The sequence below is a fragment of the Scaptodrosophila lebanonensis genome, unplaced genomic scaffold (genome assembly GCF_003285725.1).
Source record: "Scaptodrosophila lebanonensis strain 11010-0011.00,11010-0021.00 unplaced genomic scaffold, SlebRS2 tig00001419-arrow-arrow-pilon, whole genome shotgun sequence".
Classification (NCBI taxonomy): domain Eukaryota; kingdom Metazoa; phylum Arthropoda; class Insecta; order Diptera; family Drosophilidae; genus Scaptodrosophila; species Scaptodrosophila lebanonensis.
This window is the reverse complement of record NW_022060745.1, coordinates 262,217-284,487: the sequence shown is the minus strand read 5'-3', so window position 1 is coordinate 284,487 and position 22,271 is coordinate 262,217. Positions and strand designations below refer to the sequence as shown.

Here is a 22,271-nt window from a genome sequence, read left to right as displayed (position 1 = left end):
AATGACACTTGTAACTTCTCCAACTTGAAATACGATAGGCATGGTAGCTTCAAGATAATTGGTTGGTGGGAGCACAAAGCTATTTGTTGCTGGATGTGGTTTGAAGACTTGTTCCTAATGGGCGGCAAATAGATTTGCCTTCTCTTCGTTGCTGTCGGGTTGCTTCTTTGGATCTGTGGGCCAATATGTAGGCCACTGCCGTTGTTGTTGTTGTAGTTGTCGTTGTTACAGTCGAAGACACAGTTGTAAGCGAAGGCAATGTACTGGTCGTTGTTGTTATCAGAAGCTCGTTGGTAAGGCTGCAGGGGTCTGGGGACGGGCACTGGGCACTCCATGGCTCACTTTGCAATGTGCTAACTGAGCATATTATAGCGGGCGAGAGAGAGCGTGCTCTCTCCGTGTCAACTTGCAGTGATGCAGTTGTTTCAGGTGCCGTTTCCTCTGGTGAGAGTATGGTGAAGTATGCATTGTTGGTACGAACAGCCGAAAGTCGACGGTCGTCTTGTTGCCTTAATATTTAAAGTGACAATGTTTCGAGGATGATTATGAACTAACAGCATGCTATTCAGGAGGTTTTGAGTGTAATTTTTTTACACCGTTTGTTACATTATTGGCGTTTTAGTAAGGATTCCATTATTTTTTGCAAATTTAATATAGCCCATGTTAGCCGTCGATAGTGTAGCTCTCCCAACAGTGAAAGAATCCATTAAATCGGTCCAGTAGATTCGGAGCCTTTTCAATTCAAACTAACTAACAAACAAACAAACAAACATACAAACAAGGTAGGTAGGTAGGTAGGTGCGGCAGCCACAGCTTATGAAGTCCCTGACTCACTTAGGCCGTGATTATTTGGCCCGTTGTGGTACCGCGTGGACAAAGTCCGCTTCCCATATCCCGTGGTTGGCTGCATTCCTGCGCAAATTGTTACATCCATCCGGATGCCCGGATGAATTTAGAAATTTCTATCGGCTTTCTTTTTGCTAGCGTCGACAGGCCATCTCCTAGAAAGCGTTGTCTGGTCCTACACGAGGCTGGGCAGTCGCAGAAGAGGTGGGAAACTGTTTCCTTCTCTTTTTTGTCTCTGCAACTTCTACAGAATTCATTGTGTTGAAGTCCTAGTCTGGCGGCATGGGAGCCCACCAGCCAGTGCCCCGTGATGGCTCTGATTACAGCTGAGCATTGGCTTCTGCTCAGCCTACAGAGTTCTAAAGTCCGTTTCCTATCGCGGATGGGCCACGTTTGACGTGAGATTTTGTAGTAGTTTGTGTCATTGGTCCACATTTGATTTGCAATGAAATCGAAGTGGTTCCGAATGGACAGTTTACAGCTGGCCATCGGTATACCGATGCTTTTCTTGACTGGAAGGAGGGGAACAGTGGTACCTTCTCTTGCCAGTTCATCGGCTATGCAGTTCCCCTCTATATCCCGATATCCTGAGATATACTGAGAACTGTGCCTCCATCTCGTGAAGAGATTTGCGACAGGTCTGCACTGACATCGAGTTCGATGTGATGTTGTCTAGGGATTTTATTGCCGCTTGGCTATCCGAATATATGCAGATTTCTCTGATGTCTGTGACTGCGCTTGGCAGTATGAAGAGAGCTTCTTGAATAGCTGTGATTTCGGCCTGGATTACACTGCAGTGATTCGGGAGCCTGAAGGCTTTTCTGATGCCGAGTTCTTCGCAGAAGATACCTCCGCCTACGCGGTTGTCCAGCTTAGAACCGTCTGTATATATTTTTATTGAATTTTCGGGGCCTGGAGGGCCAAAATTCCATTCATCCCTGGAAGGAATGATTGTATGAAAGGGAGTATGGAGGTACTCCTTTGGGGTACAATAGTCAGTGCGGGTGGTGCGGAGTGCACCAGAGATCGTTAGTTCAGCTTGCCGTTGAACTTTATTTAGTCTCTGAAGAGACGAATTTCTTGTCAGCGATGGTCACCATATAGAGACTCCATATAGGAGTATGGGTCTGATAATTGCAGTATACAGCCAATGGACCACGTAGGGGGCCATGCCTCATTTCAGTCCAATGGATTTCCTACAGGTGTAGATTGCGATTATGGCTTTTCTCACTCTATCTTCGATATTCAGGTTCCAGTCCAGCTTCCTATCTACTATCAAGCCTAGATATTTGGCTGAATTGCTGAAGGTTAAAGGTACCCCATTCAGGAATGGGGGTGTAGAGGAGGAATTTATATTTCCTTGTGAATAGTACCAGCTTTGTTTTGCTGGGGTTTACAGTAGACAGTATGCTCAGTGCATCGGTCATGCGCTCGCACAAAGTTTGAGGGAATTTTCCCGAGAAGGAGATGGTCACATCATCTGCATAACCCACCCCGCGGCATCCCCCTATCCCATCCAAGGATCGTAGGAGTGTGTTGACTGCCACGTTTCATAGGAAGGGTGAGAGGACACCGTTCCGTTTCGTTCAGGCGTTCCCCTGCTTACATATCTGGATGATGTGGACAGCCCCAGTGTGGATTTGATGGACCGCCTGGTGAGAAGCTGTCTTACCAGTTCCACAGTGGAGTCGTCCACACCCAGGTCTGTAAGTGAGCTAGTAGTGGCGTTTGGGGACACATTGTTGAAAGCGCCTTCTATGTCTAGGAATGCGGTTAGTGTGTTTGGTACTGAGGGCCTTTTCAATACTTGAAGTAACGGCGTGGAGAACCGTTTCTGTTTATCTGCCTTTACAGTAGGCATGTTGAGAGCTTGAAAGCTCTAAGAGCGAAATCATGCTTCTTAAATGGAGGCCTAGAAGTCTCTCGAACGTCTTTACTAGGAAAGATGAGAGACTTATGGGTCTAAAATCTTTGGGGGTGGTGTGCGAGGCTTTACCCGCTTTGGGTATGAAGATCACTCTTGATATCAGCCAAGCTTCTGGGATTCTCCTCGTAAGGAGGATTTTCTGAAAAATATCTGCCAGCCATCTGATGGCAGTATTCCCTGCGTGGAGTAGCTGTGCCGGAATGATGTTGTCCGGCCCTGCTGATTTATAGGGCTTGAAGCTTTTTATTGCCCAGATATTGTTCTCGGATAATAGATCAGGCAGCTTGAGAGCCGGACTGTTGGTCAGTCTAGTGCTTGTGGAGCTTGGAAAGTGGGTTCCTAGAAGTAGCTCGAGAGACTCCTCACTTGAGGTCGCCCAGGTCTTGTCTGGCTTCTGAAGGTATCCCAACGTGGGGGGAGTTTTAGAGAGAACTTTTCTTAACCTTGCGGCTTCAGAGGTGTTCTCGATGTCGGAGCAAAAGTTTTGCCAACGTGATCGTTTCGCCTGTCTGAGTATTTTCTTGTACTCTGACAGGCTCTTCTTGTATGCACACCAGTTTTCTCCCCCTTGGGATCTGGCTGCGTTGAACAGTTTCCTGGCTTTTTTCCTTGACTCACTGACTTGTGGAGTCCACCAGGTAGGCTTAAGTTTGCCCCTTGGTTTCTCAATGGGGCACGATTTTTGCAGCGCAGTGCTGCCGTGAACTTATTAATTAGGGTCGAAGTGAACTCGACTGAATCTGGACCCTGGGGAAGGGTAGTCTGGTAGTAGCCTACTGATACGCTTCGAATATGAGGACCTATTTGTGCGTCTGGGATTCCCAGTCGCGATGGGTCTACCACTATTTAGAGATACCTCGAAATGAATGTATCTATGGTCCGAGAAAGAGGGTTCTGAGAGAACTCTCCACTTGGAAATGCGGTTATACAGTGCGTCTGAAGCTAGAGTGAGATCAAGAACCTGGCTTCGATTTCTTATCACAAACGTTGTATCTGAGCCAACATTACAGAGCAGTGTGTCAGTAGACAGGATGTAGTGGAAAATTGACTCACCCCGTGCGTTGGTCTCAGTGCTGCCACACTGAGTGTGATGAGCGTTGGCGTCGCATCCTAAGAGCAGATCTATGTTTCTTTGCCTGCTGTCCTCTATAAACCGTCTCGTCAACAGAGGGGGGGATTGGCTTCCTCATAAGCCATGTAGGCGGAGCATATTCTTATAGGCTTTGGCTTAGCCTCTATGCATACCGCTGTGTGCATACCGCCTCGTCTTCGTCGAGGATGGAGTCCTCATCATCCTGGCCAAAGGTGGCGAGCCCTCTCACGATCTCCGACGTTTCAGAGGAATATTCCTCTAGGATATACTCTTCGTCCGTCGCAACCCCCATTCCAGGATTTTCTGGAACGACTGGCTCCGCGTCAACTAGTTCCGCGCTCTCCGTGGTTGGCTTACCACACGCTGTATCTCCTCTGTAAACTCGTATGGCTGCCGACTTGTAGCCATACCTCGCTAGACCGCCGCTTTGGGCTAGCTCGTCCACAGATTCTTTATTTATGACTAGGACGATCTGGCGCGTGGTCCCTTTCAGCTCCTCTACTTTGACCACACTCCAGTCGTCCGTCTTCATATGAGAGTTGCAGATCTGGAGAATTTTCAAAATCTCCTCTGGCTTTTCCGGCTTAGCCGATACCCTTACTCTGGCACGTGGTCTGCTGGGTATATCACACCAGTCAACTGCTACTAATTTTGCACCTGGGTACACTTCACCAAGCGCTGATATTGATTTTTTATATGCTTCGACCGACCACTTGTCGTGACAAGCGATGGCCTTGACTCTGACTTGATGCCAGCCTGCATCATCGCAGATCGGTGGTGGTCCTCCATTTGAAACCAGGTCCATCAGAAAACGACCCTGCAGCTCGTTTTCGACTCCTGCCCATCTGTGCCTCGCTTCGCTGGTTGTGGCAGCGTGTCTTCTGCCGACCTCTGCCTTTTCGGGGCATTTTTGTGTCTTCTTACCGGATCTGGCTTGAAATCCGGTAAAATTGTCTCTGCCCATTCTACCATCGCCGAAGTGCCTGGCTCTGCAGAGTTACCAGTAACCTCCCCTTCGACTGCTGGCTTAGCAGCTTGGCTTAGCTGCTTCGCTTTCGAGGTGGAGGGTGTCTGATGCTCTCCAGATTCTGAGACAACCGATTGGCTTGTCGGATTGTCTCCACCTGCCCTGGCAACAATGGGATGGGAGCTGTTGGGAGTTCCATCCTGGTGACAATGAAGTCTATGGCCGTTTGGTTTGAGGGATTAGAAATCTCGTCCGGCTTATGGCGAGATCCGGTCTCAGTGTTTTTGTTAGGTTTTATTTTTTTTGAAAGGTTGCATATTTGGTCCCCCGAGTAGACGGGAAGGAGTGAGTCACCCGTGGCATATCACGGGTACCACGGGAAGCCTGACTTAAAACTGGAGGTCGGCAGGTATCCAGAATTCGAATAGTAGAGAAAGTACGAGTTTAAGTTTTTTTTTCGATGCACCACCACTACTCCCCCGCAATTCGTGTTTTTTTTGGAACTTTGTACTCATTTGTACTCATTATACTCTGTACATAAAATGTACAAGAGTATATTAGGTTTGCGTGAGCTGAAAATGTAACAGGCAGAAGGAGGCGTGGCAGACCCCACAAAGTATATATATTCTTGATCAGCATGACGAGACGAGTCGATCTAGCCCTGTCTGTCTGTCTGTCTGTCTGCCCGTCTGTCCGTATGAACACGTGGATCTCAGAGACTATAAGAGAATGAGACACCAAATTTTGTTTTCCCGATTTTCCATTCGTATAATCGTCTATATCTCGCAGACTATAAGAGCTAGGGATACCAAATTTTAGTCCAAGATGCCTTATGTGAATACGCAGAAAATGTGTATTTTGGAATTTCCCTCCCTCTCTCCTCTCCACCGCAAATCGTAATTCCCGTAATTCTTGGAATTTCGAACTCAAATTTTGCAAATACCTCCAGTTAGTTATTATGTGTCCTATAAATTAATATTTTACAATGATAGACCGATTTAACAAGAAGTTGTAGCCATAAATATATTTGCTGCTCAAGCGCTGCCCGCAGCAGTTGTTGATGTAGCTGTTTGGTTGACTGCAAACATGTTTACACAGGCATGCGCATAGGCATTTATACAATCACATAGACGCAATTGCTTGTATATGTGCAATTATACACCCTTTACGTGAGTTCGAGAGAGGTAAAATAGATCCAAATTTTTTTTTTTTAATTTTCTTATTTTGTTTTATCTTCGATAATTATTGTAAACATATGTACAGAGTATTTCAAAGTCGGGACACCCGACTTTAGCTTTTTTACTTTTTTAAAATTGGTCTTGGAGCTTGAATTATTGGGGTTTTTATATTTCTTCACTTTTTTTCAAATGAAAAGCTTGTGTTAAAAATGTTGTCCGATCGATTTCAAATTTGATATCCGTAATCAACATAACTATATCTACAAGTTGGCATTCAACGATTTTCGAAATATAGAAATATGTATTTTACTTGGCTTATGCAGCAACAATAAATAACAAAGAGCGCAAAATATCAAACAGTTGGGGACATCACATAAACACACTTACACAGTAACACATTCACAGACACAAACATAGATGGGCAAAATCGGTGCTTTTTATTGTTCGTGGCACATCGCTGCACTGCGTGGACACGAGTGCCGTGTTTCATATTCCAATTTCGTGCGTTTTCGTGTTGACTCAATAAAGCACGAAGAGGCACAAACGTGAAAATGCGATGCAAACAAAACCAACACTACCAAAATATAATTTAAAGTAAGGAAAACTCTTATATTTATTCCAGTTTTTTGCACAAAGAGTATCTTAAACAAGTAAAAAAGCTAAAGTCGGGTGTCCCGTCTTTGAAATACTCTGTACATATGTTTACAATAATTAAAGAAAATTTAAAAAAATTAAGAATATCAAAAAAAAATTTTTTGATCGATTTTACCTTTCTCGGTATTTGAACTCACGTAAATGGTGTAAAATTACACATTTACATAGCAATTGCGTCTGTGTGAGTGCATGTATGCCTATGCACATCTATTCGTGTCTGTGTAAGCATGTTCGCAGTCAACCAAAGCACCAGCATCAACAACAGCCGCGGGCAGCGCTTGGGTAGCGCTTGAGCAGCGCTGCAGCAGCAAATATATTTATGGCTATAACTTCTTGTTAAATCGGTCCATTATAGTGAAACTTGGCATACGGACACATAATAACCGATTGGGGGTATTTGCAAAATTTTAGTTCGAAATTCCAAGAATTACGGGAGTTCCAATTTGCATGGGAGAGGGGGGAGGGAGGGAAATTCCAAAATATACATTTTCTTCGTATTCACATAAGGCATCTGGGACTAACATTTGGGGTCCCTAGCTCTTATAGTCTCTGAGATATAGGCGATTATACGAACGGCGTTACGGAAAAACCCCCATAGGGGGGAAGTGGGAAGGAAAATCTCCTTCTGCCTGTTACATTTTTCAGCTCGCGCAAACCTAATATACTCTTGTACATTTTATGTACAGAGTATAAACATTGTGTGCATACATACATGTATGTACATAACATGTATTTTATTGTTGAAAAAAGCAAGGGATTTGGAGCGTAAAGCCAAAAAATAACAATGTTAATGTTAGCCACATTTGCATAAAATAAATTAATATTTTACGTAAAAGTAATATTATGTACATATATCGGTCCTTGGAAATTGGACTATCATATACACATGTATACAAGCTTAAATTAAATATCGACATTCTCCTAATTATTCAATTTACAAAGAAAAATGTGTGTTTCCATTTACCGTGCATACGAATTCGTGATGCCCATCGATACATGCCCATCTCTAGCACCTCTGCTGATCGCATATTTACAAGCGATTTACAAATTCTCGGAGACATTAAACGTAAAGCTTATTCCGTGAATGTATTCTTCCGATTTACAAAAGCAGAAACACGCCTTTTACACTCACAACATTCATATTCAAAAAACACATATGGATAAGTGTTGAACTTTACAATTGAATACATTCACTTATATGTGTACATATCAGCATAGTTAGACATCCCGATTTTTAAATCAAAATTAAATATCCCGCGTGGTACAGGTTCAAAAAACTGTCAAAGTGTAGGTGAGCACCAAGAAGTTATTTTAGAGAATAAGAAAACCGATTAACTTTAAACTTGGTTTATGTATTTACTCTGAGAAAGAATACCGAAAAAACTGCGTTGTATTTTTGTAACCTTTCATTAAAGAGTAGAAGAAATAATTATGATATACATGTGTATGTACAAGTATGTATATACATATGTGTGAATGCTAATTTAAATGTTGTGCAGTTGCATAAGTTGACCAAATAACGTTGCCAAATTGTACAGCTTTTAATTCTACAAATTACTTCCCTTGATTTATTCCTTTCATACTATATACATAAATATACATACAAGTATGTACAAGGTGCGTTCTAAAGTAAAGAGGACTTGTGGCAGCCCTGGGACACACATAGCTGATGAGCGAACCGGTGCAGCCGCAATCGTTGTAACCGTGGCATCAGGGAAGAACAAGAAGAGACTTTCTCGGAAGATACAAAACTTACACACATTGTGAAAGTCTCTCCAGATTAATAAAGAATATATTAAGTTACAACTTGAGTTTAAATGGCTTAACAAAGCCCACCACCCCGACTTTAAGAATCAACTGTTCATGCCAAACAATCGCTACTTTTTGCGCTCCACAACTAACGAGCAACTTGCAAGTAACGCCGAACAATTTTACGACGCAGAAAACATGCCGACAACTGAGAGCACCCTGAATGAAGAGATTCAGGAGTTGAAGGTGCAACTGCAACTATTTCAATTATCAATTATTTGGCGAGTCAGAGGACTCCAAAATCAAGCGGCTTCTACAAGGCCGTGATATGTCTGGGAAAAAGCCGTCAGAAATCTTAGCACACATGCGTCGCCTGGCACCTGTCAATGGTTGTGAAGCCATTATCCGTAACCTTTTCCTGGCTCGAGCTTCCAGCGTCAATTCGCCCGTTCGTTTCTGTTTGGGAGGAAGCTGACCTCAACAATTTGGCAAAGATAGCAGATATAATGTCATTACAAAATAACGCCGCTGAGCAGCCAGCTAATCTGGAAGCGGTAAGTAGCAACAAATCCAGCCTTACAGACGTTGCTGCCTCTTTGCAAACCCTTTCACAGAAATTCGACAAGCTAAAGGACGAACTACGCAAATCAAAGCAGCCCAACACGCCACGCTCAACAAAGCCTAGAAGTGGAGAGGAAGATGGTAACAAGGAGCTGTGCTACTATCATGCCAAGTTTGGTGACCGCGCTCGCAAGTGTCAACCAAATTGCCGTCACTATCAACAGTTAAACTAAAGTTGCTACCGCTAACTCAGCTGGTACGCGGTAGCATTTCAACGACCAGCAACAAATTATCACATCCCGAGATCGGTCGCGACCGTCGACTACACATCGAGGATCGAAACACACATTTTTCTTTTCTCATTGATTCGGGATCTGTGGTGTCAGTTGTACCAAGTGAAATGGCCCCACATAAACGAAAGAAAAGCAGACTGCAACTGTATGCTGCCCATCAAACTATAATACAAACTTACGGCTAACATGACTTAGAACTAGACTTGGGGCTGGGCTGTTTATTCAAATGGTCCTTTATTGTCGCTGATGTCCAGAACGCAATAATTGGCGCTGACTTCCTAGCACAGTTCCATCTGCTAGTCGGCATTAACCAACAACGTCTCATCATCTCAACAAACAACGCTGCCAGCAACCCATCGGGCAACTCGCAGGCTATCCTGAGCTGTGACGTAAATCAACATGAGACACGTTCTCAAAGAAACGACGTGGATGCAGTAAATATGGCTGCACTAGAGAGTACATGTGATGGACATGGAGTCCGCCACTATATTTTAACATCTGGAGCACCTGTGGCAGATTGGACAAGGCGGCTGATGGGCGAAAAACTTTCGGCGGCAAAATCACAAATTCATCAACTAATCGATGGCAAAATTTGTCGTTATTCCAAAAGTCCCTGGGCGAGCCCGCTTCATTTGGTGGCAAAACCTGATGGCGGCTGGCGCGCATCTGGGAACTATCGCAAGTTGAACGCAGTAACAGTTCCTGATCGTTATCCGATACCACATATTCATGATTTTGCTGACCGCCTGCACGGCAAAAAAAATTTTCACAACACTCGACCTAGAACGAGCATACTATCAGATTCCAATGGCACCAGAACACGTTGAAAAAACAGCAGTGTACACACCGTTTGGATTGATTGAATTTTTGAAAATGCCGTTTGGGCTCAAAAATGCTACACAAACGCTCCAACGATTCATGGATCAACTCTTTCGTGGAATCGACTATGTATTTTGCTACATTGATGACATTCTTATTATATCAAGCTCAGCTAAGGAGCATACGCAGCATGTCAATAGAGTTATCAGCATCTTGAAAACTAATGGCCTTACTTAACAAGTGTCAATTTGGATTGTCTGAAGTTTGTTCATTGAGCTACGTCGTCAGCAGCAAAGGCATTAAGCCCTCCGAAAATCGAATAAAAGCAATCACACAATACACTCGGCCACAAACCATCTGCGAACTAGGCCGTTTCCTAGGAATAGTGAACTATTACCGGCGCTGTATACCTCATGCGTCGGAGATACAGGCCCCGCTCAATGATTTCACGCGCAATATGAAAAAGAACGACAAACGACCGGTCGTTTGCTGCCACTCTTGCACATCCTAGTCCACATGCAAATATGAGCTTGACTTCCGATGCCTCGGACACAGCCATTGGCGCAGTATTGGAACAACACAATGGAGGTATATGGGAGCCTCCTGGTTTCTTTTCCAAAAAACTGAGCGCAACAGAAAGCAGATACAGCACATACGATAGGGAGCTGTTAGCAGTTTATATTACAAGCACATGCTGGAGGCACGAATCTTTATCATCAAGACAGATCATAAGCCGCTTATACACGCCTTCGCTCAGAAACCGGAGAAGGCATCAGAGCGCCAATTACGGCAATTGGGTTTCATCTCTCAGTTCTCCACAAACATTTTGCATGTGAGCGGAACTGCAAATGTAGTGGCAGACACTTTATCTAGGATCAATGCCATCACGATGCCAACTATGATGGATGCAAAAAGCATCGAAGCGGCCTAGTTAACAGACAACGAGTTGCAAGACATCTTAAACGGCCACACGACACTTAAATTAAAGCGTGTTCAAATCGACAATCAAGTTTATTTGTACTGTGATGTTGCTACTGGAACAAAGCGTCCCTATATTCCACAAGTGCTGCGACTCAATGTATTTGCAAGCGTTCATGGCCTGTCACACCCGAGAGGGTCTCACTGAGACAGATTTGTAGGAGTTACGTATGGCCATCAATGCGAAAGGATATTTTGGAGTGGTCAAGAAATTGCCTACCATGTCAGCGAGCTAAAATTCACAGGCACAATTCTGTGTTGCCAAACAAAATTTATGTTCCTGATGGTAAATTTGACCATATACATCTTGATATTGTGGTCATGCCCCTGGTTGACGGCTATAGATACTGCCTCACTATTATTGACAGATTTTCTCGCTGGCCAGAGGCTTTACCTATCAAAGACATGACAGCAGAGTCTATCTGCGAGGCTCTATGGTCACGCTGGATATCGCGCTTCGGTTGCCCATTGACGATCACGACCGATCAAGGGTCACAATTCGAGTCTGCACTCTTCAGGTCACTTGGAAAAATGACTGGTAGCGGACATATCCATACACCAACACCAACACCATACCACCCACAGTCAAACGGGATGATTGAACGTTGGCACAGATCAATGAAAGCCGCTTTAATGTGCCACCCGGAGGTACCATGGACCAAACTACTTCCAACTGTTATGCTTGAGCTCCGCACCTGCTTTAAGGAGAACCTTCAGTCATCTGCCTCGGAAATGTTGTATGGATGTACACTTCGGCTTCCAAATTAATATTTTTATGACCCAGACGTCCCATCGGGCCCACGTGAGTTCGTCAGCCAATTCCGTAGCAGCATGCAGGCAGTGAGGCCAACTCCAGCATCACATCACATACAAAACTATTACTGCTGAAGGATATTCATAGTTGCTCACATGTTTTTGTACGCCACGATGCTGTCAAGCCACCGTTAGAGCCACCTTATTCGGGACCACACCAGATTATATCCAAGCCATCGGATCGGGTGTTTGTTGTTCGTATTAACGATAAAGAAACGGCCTTGTCGACTGACAGGCTCAAACCCGGAAGATACAAAACTTACACACATTGTAAAAGTTTCTCCAGATTAATAAAGAATATATTAAGTTACAACTTGAGTTTAAATGGCTTAACAAAGCCAAAGACTATTTGAATCTAACGCCCCCTGGTGGCGCTATCTATATGTCGACTGGTGCGTTAGAATCTGCTATCTTTATCGATTGTCCAGTGAGTTCATGATATTTCATCGATTGGAAGTGAAGTTATTGCGTTTTAAGTGTTATCGGTGCGCAAATGAGCTTCGATCAAAGAGTCAACATTAAATTTTGTTTTAAAATTGGTAAAACTTTTTCATCAATATTAAGCCGAAATCATCATTGAAATTGGTGGAAATGGAATTGAACATCTCCAAAACATCGATTTATCGCTTTTTGACCGAACATTTGGGCTTACGAAAGGTGTGTGCACGGTTTGTTCCGCACAAATTGACTGACGACCAAAAATTGCTCAGAATCCAACCGATTGTAACCGATTATTTGACCAAAAATCACATTTTAACCATTAACCACTCACCGTATTCACATGATATGGTACCGTGCTACGTCTACCTTTTCGGAAAAGTGCATTTGCCCATAAAAGGAAAGCGTAATGCAGACGTAGAGGCCATTCAAAAGCCTTGCACCGGCATACTGGCGGCCATACCGGCCAACGAGCTAAAGCACGCGTTCGACTATTTTGAATAAAATAAATTGATTTTGCCGAAAAAACCATTTGTTCTGTTTTTTTTTAAAGTCCTGTTTACTTTGGAACACATCTTTTTTACTATACAAAAGTTTTTGAAAGACCCCGAACACCACGGAAAAAAGCCACGCTCCGGTCGCCCGCCATTGGTACAAAATCGCAATAAGAGGAGAATAAAATCGTTAGAACTCAAAGAAAACCTGAGCGCAGGCGAAATTTGTCAGGAACTGGATCTCTTAGTGTCAAAACGTCGCGTGCAACAAATTTTACGAGCCGATCAATTCATTTCATATGAAAAAAACCGTCAAATGTGAACTACTTCCTCGGCACAAAGTTGCCCGCATGCACTTTGCAGAGATGCATAAGTTTTGGGACCTGGAGTGGAAAAAAATTATTTTCAGTGATGAAAAAAAATTTAATTTAGATGGACCAGATGGATATCAATATTATTATCGTGACCTCAGGACCCCCAAACAAATGAAAGTGTCGCGCAATTTTCAAGGAGGATCGCTAATGGTGTGGGTTGCATTTTGCTTTGCTGGAAAGAGTCCTATATGCTTTGTCTCACATAAAAAATACCACTTTTGATGTGGCCTGCAAAAAGTCCATATCTTAATCCCATAGAGAACCTTTGGGGAATCCTTTCCAGTAAGGTTTACATACATGGCAGACAATTTAGATCCTTGAAAGAATTAAAAGAAGCAATCGTAACAGAGTGGGCCAAATTGGACGGATCATTTCTTCAAAACTTGGTTAGTTCAATGCCAAATCGCATGTTAAGAGTAATTAATAGTAATGGAGGACATATCTAAACAATTAACGCTAAAAACACAAGTATATCGAGATATAAATATAGTTTTTTTGTATTTGAATAGTTCAATTATTTCGTTCTGAAAAATTTTTATTTCATTTTTAAAACAGTTTTTTATTATTTCTTAAATATTACTAAACTGAATTTAAACTGTCATTTTATAAAGTTTAAGAAAAATTACAATCATGTTAAAATATCGAAGATTTTTGTTTTAATTAAGAAAAATATGTTGATAAGGTGACTTATTTCGCAGACCTTTTGTACATACATATACATATACATATATGTATGTATGTACATATCAGAGAACTGCGACAAGTATGTTCGACCACCCTTGCTGAAAATTCAATCAAATCAGATCTTTGCTTGGCTGCAAACGAGCTCGAACGAGTCGAGTACTCTCAGCATTTTTCTTATGATCGAACTGGCATGAGCAATCTTTCTATTTTTACGAACAACCACCGGACTTGATTGGTTTGCTTTCGAGCACACCACTTTGCTTATTGCGGTCGGTTCGAACGAGTACCGGCCTTGACTGGTTTGCTTTCAAACAGTTCAGGCTCGGGCACTTCGAGTATTCTGTTCGTTGCGAACGGGTACCAGCCTTGATTGGGTTGCTTTCAAACACTTCAGGCTCGGTCACTTCGTTTAACATGACTGGGTCCTGATTGAAGCAAACCAGACTTTACAGAATGAGCGTTTGATCGAACGAGTATAGTGCCGTTATTTGTCGAGTATTGTTTGGGTATTGCGCTATCTGTACTCGGGTAATACTCGAGTATTGCGCGGGTTTTACCTAAGCCTGACCGTAGGTACCTGCGTCTGACCGTACAAAAAATGTATGTATGTATGTGCGTGTATGTTATGTTTGTAATTATGCGGAAACATGTGTAGGTACGTATTTTAAATAAAGAGGCACAGAATTAAAGCAAAACATATTTATGCATTTATTTTTCTATTATGATAAATATGTACCATGATGATAAAATAAGGAAATCAAATTTCTTAAAGTAAACAAATGATAATTAAACTTAATATTATTTTTATTTCATAAAAAAGGAACTCAAATTTCTTAAAGTAAACAAATTAATATAAATTTAAATAGTATAACTTTTTTTAATTTAAATAAAAAAGAAGGTATTTCTTTTCGCTAATAGTTTTGTTGGCTTCTTTAATTTATATGCATATACATACTTGTATATGAAGTTACTATTGAACTAATAGCCGAAAAAACATTAGAAAATGCAAGTGCACGTGCACCCGCCGATATCATTGGTCATTTTGGTCATGCGGGCATGATTGTAAATACGCATTCGATCATTTCTTGCATGCAGGCAAAAAGTTTTGGTCACCGCCGCTCATTCTGAGTCTTTGCAGTTGTGAGTCGAACTGACTGGTTGGTGAGCGTTCGTTCACAACCGGTCATTGCTTGCACGCAGGCAATATTTCAGCTTGTACTGCACATACATTTTTTAAAATTATATGTTGTGAACCTTTATTTTTTTACATTTAATATAGCATAAACAAGTAACGGGATTTTTCAAACGGTAGTTGAGGAAATTTTCTTTCGTTTTACATTGCCTAAAAACGCTGCATTTTTTTGGCTCATCAGAATAGGTTCAATTACTTCAGTTTTACTTTGTGATTGACAGCGTGAAGTTAATGGTGTCAACATTTTTTCTAATTGTAATTAGAAGTATTTACCGTTGTTTTTTGGTGGAATGGGTCGCGAGAAACAATTGAATGACTTTGAAAAAGGTCAAATAAAAGGATATCTCAATTCCGGCCTAAATCAGCGCGAAATTGCACTGATAATTGGAATAAGTCAAAATGTTGTTGGTAATTTTGTGCGCAATGAAGAATTTTACGGGAAAAATATGAAAGGAGGGTCTCCGCATGCGACAATTCCAGCCGACAGAAGATGAATCCTTAGAACCGCCTCTAATTCCCAACTTTCTGCGGCTAAAATCAGGGAAGAATGCGGTGTAACCGCAAGTTTGGCAACGGTAAAACGGACTATTCGGAGTGCCAAGCATTTGAAGAGACTAAAAATAAAAAGAAAACCACCTCTCAATGACACACGTGAGGCGACACGCTTACGATTTGCCAGAAAGCACATGTCCTGGGACAATCAATGGTAGAAGGTAGTTTTAACGATGGAAAAAAATTCAGCCTGGAAGTAACGGATGGCTATAACTTCTACTATCACGACTTATGAAAGGAAGAATGTGTTTTGAGTCGAAATCACAGTTGGGGTGGTGTGGGGTGCGATTTCGTACTATGAGACGTGTGAGCTTCAGTTTGTGTCAACAAAAATGAATGCAAATGTGTACAAAACTGTGATCCAAAAAGCATTTCCACATTTTTCTAATATTTTTGGACCGATTCCATGGTTGTTTCAATAAGACAACGGTCCCATTCAAACCGCAAAAGTGGTAAAACAGTGAATCAAGGACCAAAATGTTGAGTTGCTCGAGTGGTCGCCATATTCACCTGACCTAAACACTATCGAAAACGCTTGGGGATTGTTGTCCCGAAAAGTATACGAAGGCGGGCGACAATTTAACGACACTGAGAGCCTAATTGACGCCATACAAAAATCCTGCGCTACTATATCGATTACAGTCCTAGAAAATTATTATAAGTCCTTAAGAGATCGAATCTTTGAAGATATTACAACCAAAGATGGTTGTACTAAATACTAATTTACTCGTAATTAGTTTATTTTTATGTTTTAAGTTATTAAAGCCATGAAAAACGCGTTTATTATTTACTTTTTTAGTTTTTAAGTTACTGAACCTATTCAATTGAGCCAAAAAAAATAGGCATTTAATGTTATGTTTTATTAACAATAAACTATTCTTCCTACAAAATTTTATTTGATCAAAATCGACGATTTGATTGAAAAGATATAACCATTTGAACTTTTGAGAATCGTTGAACCTATTCAGTTGAGCGGTAGTGTACATAAATATACATATGTATGTACATATATAATACATAGCATTTAGTGTACTTTATGTCCTAGCTCTCGAAAGTAATTTGCTTTGAAACTTTAGAGAGTGTCGGAAGAGAAATATCATGTAGTAAATAAACGTATAATTGTTAGCACACATACTGAGCCAGCAAACACGGACAAGACCTGCTACATATATTTAACGAATGTTAATAAGACCTAAATGCATTGATTGTGCATTGTGTTTACGTTTGTTTCTTACATTGTTCCGCCTTACTTGAGTATACATTTCTCGAGAAACTTTACAGTTCTGAAAATGTGTTGCAAAAGTAATAATTGAAAAAATATTAACAGCAAAGTAAACGCATTTTAAATTAAAAAAAAAAAGTGTATATTTAAAATAACGGCATAACGGCAGAAATCGATAGTCATGTAGACTCTCCTTATCCTTAGGCAACAGTAGTTGTACGCTGTACATGAAATGTACAAGAGTATCTTAGGTTTGCGCGAGCTGAACAATGTAACAAGCAGAAGGAGGCGTGGCAGACCCCACAAAGTATATATATTCTTGATCAGAATGACAAGACGAGTCGATCTAGCCCTGTCTGTTTGCCTGTCTGTCTGCCCGTCTGTCTGTCTGTCCGAATTTCCCTCCCTTCTCCCCCTCCACTGCAATCCATAACTCCCGTATTTCGTGGAATTTCGAATTCAAACTTGGCAAATACCTGTAGTTAGTGATTATAAGTCCAAGTGCCATGTTCCATAATGATAAGCCGATTTAACAGGAAGTTATAACCATAAGACCAAGCAGTGCCCGCAGCTGTTGTTGTTGTTACTGCTTTGCTCAGGCACACGAGACATACACGCATAACTATTCTACACATATGTACAGAGTATTTCAAAGTCGGGACACCCGACTTTAGATTTTTTACTTGTTTTGTTTCTTAGGTTTTAAGATTTTTGCAAAAAAACTGAGTTTAAAACGTTTTTATTTTTAAAAAGTTCCGCTTAAAAATTAAGATTTTTTTCAGTGTAACTAAAAATTTCTTTTATAATATTTATTTTAGAGAATGAAAGTTTCATTTGGGATTAACGGAGTAATTTTAAGGCATACTGCAACCCTTCCCGGCCATTCTTGGCTAACGCAACTAATTGACTTTTTGGATATTGCCGTGAGTACGATTTATTTAAAAAAACACATATACATATTTCTTAATTTAATATAATAACGCTGTCGAAGTAAAGGAAAATATTATCTCTATTCGAGTTTCAAATGGGGGAAAACGAGCTCCAAAATATGTTTGAAAAATCCGCATTTTTGCACCAATCAACTTCAAATTCGGTTTTTATAATCATAAAAGAATTCAAAAGTGAAAAAACTAAAGTGGGGTGTGAACTGAGTTGGATTTGTATTTTATTAATCATATGCATAAATTATTATTTAAACACACCGTGCATTATTTAACCAAAATTTATTGGTCCACCTTTGGAGAAAGCTGCGTACGCCCTTGACGGACTACACATACACTGTTCTTCGTACGGTTATATGGTACATATGTTATAGGTATAGGTATATGGTTGTATATATGCAGTAGACCATCGAAGACTGTTGTTTAATTGTAATAAATAGCGTTCTATGGTTGTAAATCATAAATAATATTTTTGAATCGAAAAGCAACAACGGCAACTGCAAGTTATTGGCACCGCCTTATTCTTTCGTTCATATTGTTTGATCATCTGCGCCTTTTAATTGCAAAGGCAAAATGCCAAAAGTTTACAGTTACCGGCGCTAGGCAACGACTGAGTAAGCGATAGTAAAGCAGGAACCGAATAACGGAGCTACGCATGTATACGATATACGAGCCCTAACTACTATTAATTGGTACGGCTACGTTTTTTTCGATAGTGCAACTTTTAATGACTTATATTTCTTTTTAGGTGATTATTGCCCAAACATATTTATAATTTTTAAAAAAGTAATTGAACTACCATTAATTTCTTATCAAAACATGCACACGTTTCACAAACAATAATGCAAAAAATCAATTTAAATAAGTCAACACGAAATATTTTTGCTTTCTTTTAATGATTTCCCACAAGTTTTCTATTGGGCTTAGACCTGGAATTGATGATGTCCTATCTAGGCCATCAATACCATTCTCTTGAACCCAGTAATCGGTTGTTTTTGCGGGGTGTGTAGATGCAACATCGCGTTGAAAAGTATTCCCCACAGTCACAAAGCTGTGAAATGAGGTTACTTTGTAAGATAAACTTGTATTTTTCTGCATATACAGCTCCGTATATGAAGTAAAGTTTCCCACACCCTTGGCTAATATGCACCCTCACCATTGTGATTGCTAGAAACTTGGTTGAACGCCTAAGACAACCTTTGTGACATGCGTCCGTACGCTTTTATATTACTCGTTTTTCAGCATCACCGACAAACACATCAAATTTGGATTCCTCGCTAAAAATAATAGAGTTCCTCTGCCTTAGTACCCAGTTCTGTCTTTCTCTTGCCCATAGCAGTCGTGTTTTTTTGATTGGCAAAGCTGTGAGCAAACGTTTTTCTTTGGCCTAAAGACATCAAAATTATTTGTTATGTTCAACAGGAGCTGCAATCATACCTTAAATAAGCCATATTAAGTTCGTTTCATTTTCTGTCGCGTCCATTCATGTTTTACTGTTTTCCCAATATTTTCAGACCATTTTGCCGCTATATCTCTCACAGTACTTCGCTGATTTTGACTTATAGTCGACAAACTTCTTTTTGTCACGTGTAGTTATTTTCGAGACTCGACCTCCTCCTACTGTGAATATTGTCAATCATTCTATACCTTTGCACATTATTTTGTATTGGAGACTTTTAAAGCATACGATTTTTTCTTACTTTGCCATAGCTGTTGGACAAATTGAATTTATCTATATTTGAAGTTCAACCTTACTCACAAACTGGCTTACCTCGTGCCATCGTGCGCAAAAATTAGAAAACTTATTAAAAATTACAACTCAAAGGCATATTTTTTTTATATAATGTCAGTTTTACAATTTATGTTCACATTTCCCTTTTTTAAGGCCCTATTTAAAAAAATAATGTTGCCGTCAAAAATGTTTCGTGTATTATGAAGTTGTCTTATTTAAATTGTTTTTTTTTTTTTGTATTATTGTTATGTGAAACGTGTGCATGTTTTAATATGAAATTAAAGGTTATTCAATGCCCTTTTCAAAAAGTATAAATATGTTTGTGCAATCATAACCCACTGTAATAATATGTGGAGCCCCATCAAATACTAGAATTGACGGGGCCCCATTATAAACACTTGGAGTTATTTTATTAAAGCTTTATTACAGCTCAGAGCTCAAACATAAACTTAAAACTGACTTCTTACATTTTGACTTAAAGTGAACTTAGCTAAGGCCTCGTAGCTGCGCTGCCAGAGACGCTGGCAGCGGAGCGGCCGCATTATGTATTTTACTTATGTACTTGTACTCAGCGCTGTTGGCAGCGAGAGCGCGAGAGAGTATGTTATGTGCACTTGAGGTGGCTGACACTAATTGCACTGACGCTGCGCTTATGTCGCCCAATGCATGCGCGATCATATTACGTCGCGTATGGATTGTGCTTAGCTCTTGAGTTTGTATAAACATTGCAACAAAGTGTTACAGTGTGTATTCCTTATGTGTGCACACTACACCACAAATAAAAAAAGGTCATTGAAAGCTGCACTATTGAAAACAAGAGAGAACGCTACAGTCGAGCAAGCCCGACAGTGTAATACCCTGTACCAAGGTAAACTTCCGTCACTGAGTTATATGCGCACATAGCAGAAGCAAAGAGAGGAAGAAGAAGAGCGAACTTGATGCTGCAGCTTGTGGGCGTAGTACCGAAGTAAAGTTGTTTCGCTAATAACTTTTCTTAGAACGATCCGATTTAGATGAAATTTAAAGCAAAAGTAGATAATTATATAGAAATTATGTGTGCGTTATCTCTATATATATCGGGTGTCTCGACTTTGAATTACTCTGTACATATGTTTAGAATAATTATAGAAATTAAAACAAAAATTTTGATCGATTTTACCTCTCTCGGTATTCGAACTCACGTAAAGGGTGTATAATTGCTCATATACAAAGAATGTGAGTGTATGTATGTTTATGTGTCTGTGTAAGCATGTTTGCAGTCAACCAAAGCACCAACATCAACAACAGCTGCGGGCAGCACTTGGGCAGCAAGTATATTGAAGGCTATAACTTCTTGTTAAATCGGTGTATCATAGTGAAACTTGGCATACGGACACATAATAACTAAGGTGAGGTATATGCAATTACGGGAGTTAGAGAAAATCACGTTTTGCGTGCGAGAGGGGGAGGGAGGGAAATTTCAAAATAAAATACAATATTTTCTGCGTATTCACAAAAGGCTTCTTGGACTAAAATTTGGTAACCCTAGGTCTTATAGTCTCCGAGATATAGGCGTTTATACGAATGGAAAATCGGGAAAACCCCCATTACGGGTAGTGGGGGGGGGGGGGGGAATCAAAAAAGTAAAACAAACTCGTATAGCGTACAAACTCTATCTCTGATAGTCTCTGAGATCCAGGTGTTCATATGGACGGACGGACAGACAGACATACATACATCGACTCGTCTTGTCATGCTGATCAAGAATATATATACTTTGTAGTGGGGTCTGCCAGGCCTCCTTCTGCCTGTTACATTTTTCAGCTCCCGCATACTTATTATACTCTTTTACATTTCATGTACAGAGTATAAAAATTGAGTTATTTAACCTTTCTCCTACGCCACCAATGCAGAGAGGGCAGACACTCTTGCAAAGCAAGGAAAAAATCGTACCCATGCAGCACAATCTTGAACCAAAGCAGCACCGATAACAACAGCTGCGGTCAGAGCTGCAGGCAGAGCATGTGGAGCGATTTTCTTTGTGGCTATAACTTTCTTCAGAAGTGAACAATCATTATGAAACTTAACATACGGACCCATAATCACTAACAGGATGTATTAACCAAATTTCAATATTCCAAAAATTACGGGGGCTATGGAGAAAAAACGAATTGCGCGGGAGTGGGAGGTGCATCGAAAAAAAAACTTAAACTCGTACTTTCTCGGTCTTAGGATATTTGGTTATTCTTGCTCTTATACTTTCTGAAATCCTTGCATTCATACAGACAGACGGATGGACAGACGCAGGAACGAACAGACGAAGGGACGGACAGACCAAGGGACGGACAAGAATATTTACTTTGTGGGGTCTGACAAGCCTCCTTCTGCCTGTTACATACATTCGCACAAAACTAGTATACCCTTTACCCGTTGGGTACAGGGTATGAACAAAAGATTATTAAAGTAATCTGATTACGCAGCGCAGAATGGACGACTGTAAAGGCGTGTCGCCAATGTGCTAGGAGACGAAGATGTGTCCCCATGGAGGCTGTGCGCGGACATTTGTGGATCCTGAAGGAGTGCCTTGACGACGTCACGGCTCGTCACATAGGAGTTCGCAAAACGTGCTCACGAGTCGCAGACCATTATCACTGGCCAGGCCTGTATCGAGATGTCGCCAAATATGTCCACAAATGCCTTTCATGTTAGCGCTCCAAGTCCAACAACGACAAGCAACTGGCAAAATGTACTCCCGGCCAGATGCAGAATCGTTGGACTTCATATG

General features: G+C 41.0%; 1 protein-coding gene across 3 annotated transcripts in view; it reads left to right on the top strand.

Annotated features, from left to right (window-relative positions):
- LOC115633443 (autophagy-related protein 2 homolog B) overlaps positions 1-22,271 on the top strand; it is a 617,768-nt gene that overhangs the window by 356,303 nt on the left and 239,194 nt on the right. For all 3 annotated transcript variants that reach the window (XM_030530896.1, XM_030530897.1, XM_030530898.1), the window contains one exon: positions 17,653-17,757. In XM_030530896.1, the coding sequence (XP_030386756.1) occupies positions 17,653-17,757 (105 nt within the window). The remainder of the gene's footprint in view (positions 1-17,652; positions 17,758-22,271) is intronic.